We start from the raw sequence: 12,174 nt of genomic DNA, 5'->3' as shown, positions 1-12,174 counted from the left end.
ACTCATGGTAACTTCTGATATTTTCATCTGCTTTAGTTTATCCTCATTCATACTTGTTTTTCTACCTTCATTGTTTTGTGCTGGGTGAAGGTTGACAGAAGCATTAAACAAAAAGCACATCCACAGAGCTAGGATTTAAGAGACTGAGTCCAAGTTTTAGCACATCACAAAGATTTCCAGTTTATCCTGGTTGTCCAGTGGTCAGTAATGTGAGTGATGCTTTCCTTGCTTGACCAACGCAGGCTTTACAGTAGGGCTGGGGAACGTGTGGCCCTCCAGAAATTGCTGGACTCCAGATCCCATCAGTCCTATCTAGCAAGGCCAAAAGCAAGAGATGCTAGAAGTTACCCAGGATAACTTGAAGGTCTGTAGCTTACTCACACCTTCTTTATAGTCTAGTATGTGATTTAGATTCACACATACCACCTTGATATATCACAGTTGCCCATCTGTTTTCACAGACTTGAAGTCTGTGGTCTTCATTATTCATGGAGGGGTGACCCCCATTGGCTAAAATAGGGTGTGCCTGTTGCGCATGCACAGGGCCACATGCAGAAGCGCACGGCCATTCAGACCAATGGAGCCTGAATATATGCAAGTTTCTGTTTTCACAAGGAGTTCCGGAATGGATCCCCCACGAAAACAGAGGGGCGACTGTATTGCTAGTTATCCCCAAAAGGTGCAGTCTTGTAGACCAAGTCTACAAAAGCTTACACTACAACTTCCTTTGCACAGTTAGTCATAAAGATCTGACAACTTCCCTTTGCCTACTGATATCATTATTATTATTGTTATATTTATTTATAACCTGCCTTTCTCCGTGTTTGGGACTCAAGGCAGTTTATTGTAGTCAAAACAAACAGTTACAGACTAACAGAATACAAAATTGAAATCAGTAAAACAAATAAAAACAATAACAAATAAAAGTCCAGCATAGTATACATGCCTTAAATTTTGTTTTCCCTTGAGGGTGCTTGGAGACTCAGAACAGTTGCTAACTAAATCAGATGTAATGATGGAAACAAGTGAAACTTTTAAATGATGGAGACAACTTCTGGATTAATTTCTTTGGTAAAGTATTCACAAGATTCTCAGATAAAAAGACTTACATGAGCCAGAGCTGGCGTGAGACATTTTGCTGCTTGAGACAAAAGACAAAGTGCTTTGTCCCCCCAGAAGCTGATTAAACTGGGAGCTGTATTCCTCCAAATCGCAGCATTGGACCAGACATAAACTGGAAGGTGGCGTTCAGCTTTTAAGAGAGATTTGATGGACCTCAAGTCTGTAGAAACCAGTCCTTTTCTGGTCATTAAGCCTTCCTCTCCTGCCTCTGTATTCTCCTCCTCGCATCCCAGACAATTGATTTTATGCTTCTGCAGTGGTGCCTGAAATAAACCCTTCATATTTTTAGAGGCAAACATGCCTTTCTTGCAGGAAAGGTGAAGGGGCTGCATTAGTCATCCAGAAGAACTTGCAGGGCTGCTATTGCCTGTGTGTGTGTGTATTTGCCCCCAAACATCCTCTAGGTATAGGGGGCAATCTTACCTATGCACCCCCTCCCATGGGTAGAAATTGCCTGAAGGGGGCAAAACATGGTGGAAATGTCCCCCCAGCCCCCAAAAGACATTTTGAAGCATTTTTTAAAAAAGAAATTGCACATTTCTTTTGACTTCTGGGGATCTGGATGACTCCAGACATGGTGGAAATCCTATCCACAACCTGTAGATGTCATTTTGTGTTTTTTAGATCAAAATTTGGGGCATTTGGGGCTAGACTGGGGGGGATCCACAAAAATGGCCCTGGGCACCAGGTGCACTGCAAACTTTATTTTGCCTATCCTTGCTTTACTGTTTCCTTGTTTCTGAGAGGAAAATGTCGATGCTGAAAGTATGTTCTAGGAGAAAATTGTAGTGAGATCAAATTCAGATTAATCATCCTGCCTAAGCTTTTTCCTTGCATTATAGGGCACCCTGTAATTGCTTTGGAGGATGTCTGGGACGGTGAAGAGGTCTTAGCTCAGATAGCTTTGGTTTGAGTGGGGTAGTAGAATTGACAACTTCTTTGAATACTTTTTATTATATATTTTAAAGTCTACGCATGGTCTTAACTGTCTGAGATTCAGTTAGGATGCAAAGCATTTTCACAAATGTCATTAAAATGTCTTGTGGCCTGGAATATCCACTTCTGAATATTGTTAATAGACAGTAAAAGGTGGACATTTATAAAGTTAAAACCTGTTTTGGTCAGTATGACCTTGCCCTTGGATTTAGGACAGGGAGAAATGCCCTTTTCCCTTTCCTATTGACCTCCACTCCAGTCTTGAATTGACACTGGTAGAAAGAGACAGAATTATCTTCCTGCTTTCTTCACAGCGAATGAAATGCCTATCATTTTGACTGGTGAAGGGTAGGAAAGCTCACGGATTGCAGAGAACCCTCAACATGGGAGTGGGGGCCCTTGTTCCACCTGGACTAGCACATAACACACAGAATGATCATTGTACACAAGGAGGTGGATAAGAACTCTTCCTCCCCACCTTATTTGGGGGACAGAAAGAGAGAGCACACAGTGCCAAGCTAGTGGAAACACACCGATGACCACTTGAAGACCCACAGCTACAGTTAAGCAAACAGTTCTATGAGCCTAGGAGTGGCACAATCCAGTCTATGCACACAAGAGATAATCAGTGAGGGGAAAAAGAAAGGCCTGCATACCACCAGGTGCCCAGCTATCTTGCCACTCCTGTAGCAAGTCTCTTGGACTCACTTTGAATAGATAGAAAGGAAAAAGAAATCTGTTTCCCTGTTCAAGGAGCTTCTGTTGGGTCAAATTGGGTTAGATAAGGCTGGGGAAATGAGACTGTCCCCTTCCCCTAAACCTACAATGCTGTTGTATTTGGAGGGCTTGGAGAAAGGGTTTCCTTTCCCACTCTCTTCCTCAGTTTCCTTCAGCCACAGCAGCCCAGTAAGAGTGAAAGGATACATGTGAAGGGGGTAGATGGATTCTAGACCTGGGGTCTTTTGCTTTGCTTTGCCCTGTCCTTTGGTCATTCTGGGGACACTTGAACTTCATCTGACAAATAGCTCTGCCCGTGCCTGAGTGAGTAAAGCCTATTTTTCCTTTGAATGTCTGTGATTATTATTTTTTTAAAAAAATCAGATACTTGCAGTTTCTGTTTTTTAAATTAGTTAAATAAGAAGCTGTTTGATCAATATAAGTCCAACGTGATATAAATGCCCCTCTTACATATTGCCACAGGCTGCTTGAGAGAGTCACCTTCTTCTGTGAGAATAAGTAAGGTAATATGTGAGTCATAAATCCACAGATCTCTGTTGCAATAACATCCATGACATCCAAAAATTAAATGTACCTTCAAGATGGTTGAAGTGGGAGCAATAGAAATCTGTCTGTTCGAGGCATTTTTTTAATCCACAGATTTTTATCCACGGATTCAAGCATCCATGGCTTGAAAGTGTTTTTAAAATGTATGAATTCCAAATAGCAAACCTTGATTTTGTCATTTTATATTAGGGACATCATTTTGCTATTCCATTGTATTTAATGGGGCTTGAGCATCCACTGATTTTGTTATCCACAGGAGGTCCTGGAACCAAACCACAGTAGATACCAAGGGCCCACTCTATGTTGCACTATGTTGAAGAACCAACAGCGGAGTAAGAGGGAGGGACGCAGCCTGAACAGCATCTGTATAGAACAGCACTAAAGATGACATCAGGCCTTTTAATAGGTTTCAGCATTAAGCAAGAGGTGTGGGTCAACATTAGGATTCTTGGGTGATTTTTCCAAACCTTGAAAGTTAATGATACAACAGGACAGGTCTGCACATCTTGTAACCTACTGAGTTGTACATCAGTTTATCAGATCCCTTCTCCTTACAATCCCAAGCAGTTAGAGAAACTTACTGAACCCCGCCATACTTGAGTGCTGGGCTGCTTTTGACCTGATCAGACGTTAATTCAAATACTTGCAGTTTTTGTTTTTTATTGTTAATATTTGTCAAAATCTAAGAATCTTCTGTTGTTATCATTTTAACTTCAAGTCATTTCTAACTTGTGGCCCCATGGTTAAGGCGGACTTATCGTGGGGTTTTCTTGGCACGCTTTGTTCAGACTTGTCTAGGGTTACCCAGTGGGTTTCCATGGCTGAGTACTAGTCCAGTCTAACACCCAGAACATTATACCATGCTAGTTGTCATCTTGTCTTCTAATTTCTCAAAGTCTGAAAGAAGGAGAGACATAAACATCACCCATTTTTAATCTGTGTCAAACTTACTTTTTTCCACTGAGTGGTAAGATGTAAGGTACAAACATGTCACTGCCAGTCACACATGTCTGCTCTCACTTTCTAAAAATCCTCACAGACAAGCAGGTGACACATTTGTTCTTTGACTTGTGTCTGCCTTCCCAACCTCAACCTTTTTCCTTTGTCTTCCCCTGAAAAGTTTTGATTCCCCCTTTGGTGTAGTTACCACAGTTGTCTGTCTGCACCAGTGGGAGCTTTTGTTTACCCACATGAACTGTGTCCTTAAGCCTTCCAGAAAGTCATCAGTCTGGATACCTATTTCAGTGGTTGGATTTTTGTCTGCAGGGAGAAAGAAGTCTATCAGTTATAAAGTTATTCCTTTATAAGAAAGATTGTAGGAAAGCAGTCAAGGTCTTCCTATTTGGATGAAATATGAGTTGTGCAGAATATATAGTTTTGTAGTGTCACTAAAATGACCTTTTGCTCTCAAGTTTAAACATTTTTAATTGACAATTTTAAATTGTCTTTTATACTTTTTTGTCATATCATATTATTGTGAGCTGTCTTGAGGGAGCTTTCATATTATTGAGGAGCTGTCATGAATGGAGAGATAGAAATACAATTAATGATGGTGGTGGTGGTGGTGGTGACGGTGACAACGATAACAATGATAGTAGCCTAAACTCAGTTGTTACTCCATACTAGAGAGTGGACCACCTGAATTTGTCGGATCTACATAAGTCAACAGATGCTATTGATTTAAAGTCTTATTTCCAGTTGTGTTTAATTTATGGCGAGGTGAAGATTGTGTGGCTTTCCAGATATTCCTGGCCTGTACCTCTGTGCAGCCCTCGTCAATATAGCAAATGATGAGTAATAATCAGAGTTATACTCCTACTACATCTGGAGGGCAATACAATTCCCATCCCTGATTTTGGTTAGTAACAGCAATAACAATAATACGTTGCCATATGTAGCTATTTAATAGCTATATGACTGACTAAAAACATTTTGATCACTTGAAAAGGTCAGCTGACCTTTGGGGAGCAAGAAACTCCTTTTTTAGTATAAATGCTTTCCCGTCTCACACAGAATGCAATGCCTTATATCAGATGGTGTCCAATATAATATAATGATGCAATGATGCACGGTATATTTAAAGGGGGAGAATTGCTGTTCTTCAGAATTGTATTATTCAAATGCAGACTTGATTAAAATTCATACAATTAATTGGTAGCTTTCTTTAACATGGTGAAATGATTATGCTGTTATTAATAACACTGGTTAACACTATTATAATATTAACTAATAATAGTAGTACAACAATATACAATATAATATATTAATATGTTACATGTATTATTAATTATTAATAATGTAATGTAATAATATATTAATAATGACAACTGTAACATAAACGATAACAGAACAACTGTGGGAAACAGGTAGGATCCCCATAGCACAGTTACAAAATAATAAAAATGGAGTTTGCCACATTGTCTGATAATAACTTAACTGATTCTTAGATTCTGGGGTAGAATCAAAACCATGAACGGTCCAGACGTCTAGACAGTAATGTGTGGTAGATGATGGAATTGGAATTAATAATCCAGGTACATAATATGCTTCAGAAGAAGAATCCAGCTTGGATGCCACAGTAGCTCTAGTCTAGCCACAACCTAGTTCTTTCTCATCTCATCTCTTGGGGTCAGTTCTACATCTCAAAATACTCTTCCACATACTCCATCGGATTCTATGATTCTGCAGCAGCTCCCGGCTCCAGGGCATTCCCTCTCCCCCATCTTGGTAACAAAAAAGTAAGTGGGCAGAACTTGTACTACTGTATTTAGTTCCTTTACAGCTGTGGCGTGTTTCTTCTCCTTCTCCCAACCTTGGCTCAAGCATCCAGAAGTGATAGGAGAAGATGGAGATAGCATCTTCAAGCTTTGAGGAAAATGACCCCACTAACTGAATAGATGGCTGCCCTCTGTGCAGAGTGACCAGATGTCATAACTACAAAGGAGGACAGGGCACTGCAAAATGTAGAACATTCATGAAAAATGTAGGACATTACAAAATGTGGTTTATTTACAGCTCTGTTGCATATACTGCATTTTATTACATACTCAGCCATATTTTTCTGATGAATTTATCTTCATTAAAATGTCTTGTTGGCTTGCAATATACTTATGGATCTCTGAGCAAGACAAATGCTTAAAATCCTACTTTATTAGCAACAAGCCTGTGACTGAATCTACATTTAAATTATTCCTTTCATTTCTCCATTGTGCTGAAATTAAGGGGGGAAACCCTTTCAGTATGTGTACTGTGGCCTCAAGCAGCCCATTGCCTAATACATTTGCTGTCCTTTTTCCCTCCGAGAAACAAATGTGCCCTGAGCTCTGGGGGCAAGTCTTATCTGCTGCTGCTTCTAAGAAAAAATAATTTTAGAAGGCCCATCATATCCCCCTATTTGCAGTGAGGACAAGCTGATAGATAGGCAAATTGCTTGATGGGGAACAGCAAAAATGGTATGTTACCCAATGGGCGTCTTACTCATGCTCAAAATGGAAGATATTTTGGAATTTTTCCTGAATGGAAGGTTGAAAAGAAGAACATGTCCTGGGAAAGGAGGACATCTGGTCACCCTGCCTCTCTGGGTCTCATTGAGACAGATAGACAAGCCCCTGGTTTCACAGTAGGAAAACAAAAAGAATGCCTTTATCACTTTGAACTTGCAGAGAAAGGGTGATTGTGGGAGAGTTTGTTTGGTGCCTTTGTAATAATCTGTGTGTAGAGGTGACAAATATGATGAGTGCCCTCCTTTCCCCCTTGCATCTCATCCACTATAGTACAAAACATGGAAGAAACAAACACTCTTGCATCAGGGCAGTCAGTCCAAGATTCTGTTTTTTCATTCCACCCACTTCCCCACCCTTAGGCAAAATATAATTTCCATGAAAGTGGCATACTCACCAGGTATGTTTGCAAGGGCGTGATGAAATAAAGGCTGAAAAGGTTTGTTTCAAGTTATTACATGTGTTTATTCCCCTCCTAACCAGTGTCAGAAATTATTCAGTATATAGGGTTGAATCTCTTGGATCAAATCAGGAGCAGTAAATTTAAGATGCATCATCAGCACTGCAGAATTAATCCAGTTTGACACCACTTTAACTTTTCTGGCTCAATGCTATGGAATTCTGGGAGTTGTCATTTTGTGAGATATTTAGCCTTCCCTGTCGGACAGCGTGGATGCCACAACAAACTGCAGTTCCCAAAATCCCATAGCATTGAGCTACGCCAGTTAAATGGTGTCAAACTGGACTATTTCTGCAGTGAAGATGCAGCTACAGAGGTTTGTTTTTATTTATACAGTGCATGTATGTGTACACACACACACCCCTTTTAAAATTAAATATATTGTATACATACATACATACATACATGTGGTTTTTTAAAGTACAATTGTAAAGAAAAGAAACAGAAAATAGGGGGAAAAGAGAAAGTGTGGGGGTGGAAATGCCTAGGATATGAATGAGGGCTATGTATATACACTGGTATAGGTTGGCCATAACCTCCAAAATATATTTTTAATTGACATGCAGGGCAGTTTCAAGAAAATATATTTTTTCATGTGTAGCTAAAATAGTAAGTTTTTCTGGCCATTGATCAATGGATGGTGAATGTTTAATTGTCTAACCTTTGAGTGTAAGTCTTTTTGCAACAGTAAAAGCAAGTAAGATCCAGTAGTCTTGGCCCTCTGTTAAATTCCTCATCACAGAAATGTAATTTGAAAGAATTTGAGCAAGCATAAGAGTTTAGCAGCTGTGAGACTATAAATCTGACACCCACGTGTCTCAGGTAGGCCAACACTGAAGGTCTTGACTGGATTCTTGAAGTCATGTCTTTTCACCAGAACATTTGTTTGATCACATGAGGTCTGTGTGTCTCCCCGGAGTTTTACCACAAACCCCAGTGTCAAAGTAGAGTAAGACATGTGATCAGTCTATGTCTAGGAGTGGGCACATGCACACTTGTCAGTTAGTTTCAGTGCTTTGCTTTCACTTTTTAAAGAACCTCTCAGTTTCGACAGCTGTTTTAAGAGCTTCATTCATGGTTGCCATAACTGAAAACTTCATAATCATTATAAAAATACATAGGAAAGAGGAGAGAGGAAGGGAGGAACCTATCTGTCTCCCACTTTTTGAAGACAGTTGAGGCTATGTTCTGAATGGTACATACTGTATCCACATCCTTCTTTTCTCAAAACACTAACAAGGCCTGATCCAGGCAGTTGGTGCATTATTTTGGTTTGGGGCAGAGCATGGTTGTGAAGTTTGAAATTTCCCAAGCAAACATATTACTGTTTTTGAAAAGCATAGCCCAGTATGGCTTATATCAGCAAATCTTAACTTTAGGTCTTCCAGATATTTTGGACTTTAAGTCACAGTCAGTGTGGCCATTGGACAGGAATTCTGGGTATAGAAGTCCAAAGTATCTAAAGGACTAACAGTTCAGAAACCGTATGTGTCCTCTGGACTAGGAGGCCCAGTGTGTATATTAGATGCCGTTAAAACTTCCTTGTACTGTGTATGTATATGTCCTTTATTCAAATGTGTTGATAAAGGCTATACATGCAGAAAACCTTTACAAATGCCCAGAATTCGGGTTGTATTAGTAATAGTGCTGTTCTAGTAATTAGCTACATTTTTAATCATGCTGGATCCTAGCAGACTTTTGGACCAGGTTATCAGCCGTAACTTGCAACTGCCAGCACTCGTTTATTTGTTATATTTTTCTGTTGTAGGCCAGGTGAGAATGAGCTGCGAGTAGAAGACAACGCCCAGTCTGTCTGTACTGAAGGTAGGTGTGTCATAATAATCATAATCATAATAATAATCATTGTTTGTTTATATCCCGCCTTCTCCAATTAGGAATGAGGCTGCTTACGGTAAAACAGTCAAAACATAGTAAACTGACAATACTGTATACAATAGTCCCAAGTTCTATCCCCCCCCTAAAGTACTATGTTAAATCACAGTTATATTAAAAATTCATACTAAAAAGATTAATTAAAGCAAATAAAAACAAATAAACCAGAGGATGAGGTGTAAGAGAATCAATAGGCTACATAATAGTCTATTCAATGGATGGCTGAACTATTCCAGAAAGGCCTGTTGGAAGAGATCCATCTTGACAGCTTTCTTAAAGCTGTCCAGGCTTGTACTATGACAGATCTCATCCAACAGGCCGTTCCACAGTCTGGGAGTGGTTGCCGAAAAGGTCCTCTGAGTCTCCATAGTTGTTCTGGTTTTCTGGTGGATTACCGTATTCATGGGGTGGATTATATGGAGTCCTGTGTCTTCCTTGTCTGGCAAATTAAAGTTATCCAGAAAAGGCCTGCAGGACCATTAAAGAGGAAAGCTGAACATGTGCAGCTAACACATGCTGAGACATACTGTTGCTGGCATAGGCTTCTAACTGACCACTGTCAGAGACAGGATACTAAACTAGAGAAGCTTGCTTTGGAAGAATTTGGTTTTCTGACCTGAGATGTTTTATAGAGATCAGCCTCTTGCCACGGTCTCTTTCCATCACCATCCCCTGTCCTCTGTTGCTTTACTCATGTCAGACATTGCTCATCTTGTTTCTTCAGGGCCTGTGGATTCAGCTTTCACAGCCTATCCTGACACCATTCAGGCAGTCCAAGTGGGATAATGTTAAATGCTATTTAACATTTACATGAAACTGCTGGGAGAGATCATCCAGAGACATGGGGCGCAGTGTTATCAGTACGCTGATGACACCGAAATATGTTTCTCTGTGTCTCCGACTGATGCAGTGACCAGGGATGGCATCTCTCCTCTAGATGCCTGTCTGGAGTCAGTAATGGGCTGGATGAGGGAAAACAGACTCAGACTGAATCCAGAGAAAACGGAAGTACTCGTGATAGGTTCCCCAGGCCCGGGGATGGAAATATGTCCACCTGTCCTGAACGGGGTCACGCTACCCCTGAAGGACTCTGCTCGCAGCCTGGGGGTGCTCCTGGATTTGTCGCTCCACCTTACATCTCAGGTGGATGCGACTGTCAGGAGCACTTGTTATCAGCTTCGGCTGATATGCCAGCTGCGACCCTACCTGGGCCGGGGGGACTTTGAAACGGTGGTGCATGCTCTGGTAACCTCTCGGTTGGATTTCTGTAACGCGCTCTACATGGGGCAACCCTTGTACCAAACCCGGAAGCTTCAACTGGTGCAGAACATGGCAGTCAGGCTGGTCACTGGATGCTCCAGGACCAGCCATATAACACCTGTTTTACAAGATCTACATTGGCTGCCTATTCGCTTCCGGGCGCAATACAAGGTGTTGGTTATCACCTATAAAGTCCTAAATGGCTTGGGCCCAGGGTACTTGGAGGACCGCCTCTCCCCATATAATCCGCCCTGCACTCAGGTCGGCCGGGAAGCAACTGTTAAGAGTTCCAAATATGAAACATTCTGTGTCTGCACAAAGGGCATTTTCCAACTCGGCCCTGCAGCTCTGTAACTCTCTTCCCGATGAACTCCGCTCGGCTACCTCCCTTGACATATTCAGGAAGAGGTTAAAAACCTTCCTCTTCAAACAGGCTTTCCCCCAGACAATGTAACATCCGCTCTCCTCCCGATGTATTGATGCACCTGCACTCTTGCTAGCTATTGTTATGGTTTTAATCGGTAGTTTTTAGCTGTTTTTAATTTGTTTGATTGTACCGCTCGCATTTTTACATGTGTATGCTGTTTGGGATGTTTTGTGCACTGCCATGCTGCTGTAACCCTCTTTGATCTGGAAAAGAAAAGCAGGATACAAATAAACAGTATTATTATTATTATAAATATTAGCAGGTTGTTTTGCAGAGCGTGCTAAATCACCATCCAAGCAGCATAGACAGCAACATGAAAGATTGGTTTAGGAATAAAAAAAAGGGTCCCAAACCTAAAACCTGAGTTGAAATGAACTGTTACAACCCTTGATACTGATGATAAAACTAGCAACAAGAAATAACAATCAAGGAATAAACAACATCATGGCAATGGCAACTGAACTTCCAAGATAATCTCTTCACCACAGACCTCCCTTTGTGATCTCCTTCAAGACATTCAGGCGTAGAATATATTTAGGCTTCTGATATGCAAGACTGGCTGGTCAGTAACAGAGGTACCAGGGTGAGAGGCTGGTGTCTGTGCTCTTCTCCCACCTTCAGAATTTCAGCTGGAGGTTGCCTGGGAACACACACAGCCCTCATCTAGAGGATGGGAGATGGAAGGACATGGAATTGTGCTAGTGGGGCATTACTCTCTGCAAGCACAATGTAGGATTGCACTTTGTGTCACTGTCTTAACAAATGATCATCAGATCATTTAAATAGATCACATAAGTATTTTGAGATGGATGTTCCTTGGTTACAGATGTGGTCTGGACTGAACTGAGAATGTTATCACTGTCGACACTGATGTCAGTCATGGTAATCACATTTCTTTCTCTCTTTTTTTTAATTTAAATTTTTTTTATTATTAAAAACATATTCACGTACAAAAAAACCGAACACTGACATATAACAAATTCACATCCATTTACATCCATTTACAATTATCTACAATACAAATTCATACATATCATCGTTGATTTATATTTGTTTGTATTTTCCTCATACAAACCCATCGAACATTTCCATTCTTTTTTCTTCTTTTATCCTTCCTCTTATCTCTACCCTTAACTTAGATTTCCCTTTCTTGACCTCTATCACTTCCTATCTCTTCTATTCTGTTCTAACTTCCTTATCTCCCTCTTAAAACTAACTACTTACTCCTACCTTCTCGACTTTCTACCTTCTCCATCTACTTTCTTATCTATCTTTCCTTCCTCATTCTAAAT

General features: G+C 40.6%; 1 protein-coding gene across 1 annotated transcript in view; it reads left to right on the top strand.

Annotated features, from left to right (window-relative positions):
* Positions 1-12,174, top strand: part of PPP1R3F (protein phosphatase 1 regulatory subunit 3F) — a 66,567-nt gene that overhangs the window by 13,735 nt on the left and 40,658 nt on the right. Inside the window, exon 2 of the mRNA XM_042452410.1 lies at positions 9,071-9,126. Coding sequence (XP_042308344.1) covers positions 9,071-9,126 — 56 coding nt within the window. The remainder of the gene's footprint in view (positions 1-9,070; positions 9,127-12,174) is intronic.

This window comes from Sceloporus undulatus, chromosome 2 (genome assembly GCF_019175285.1).
Source record: "Sceloporus undulatus isolate JIND9_A2432 ecotype Alabama chromosome 2, SceUnd_v1.1, whole genome shotgun sequence".
Taxonomy (NCBI): domain Eukaryota; kingdom Metazoa; phylum Chordata; class Lepidosauria; order Squamata; family Phrynosomatidae; genus Sceloporus; species Sceloporus undulatus.
Note: the sequence above shows the minus strand (reverse complement) of the source record. Positions and strands in the feature narration are given on the sequence as shown.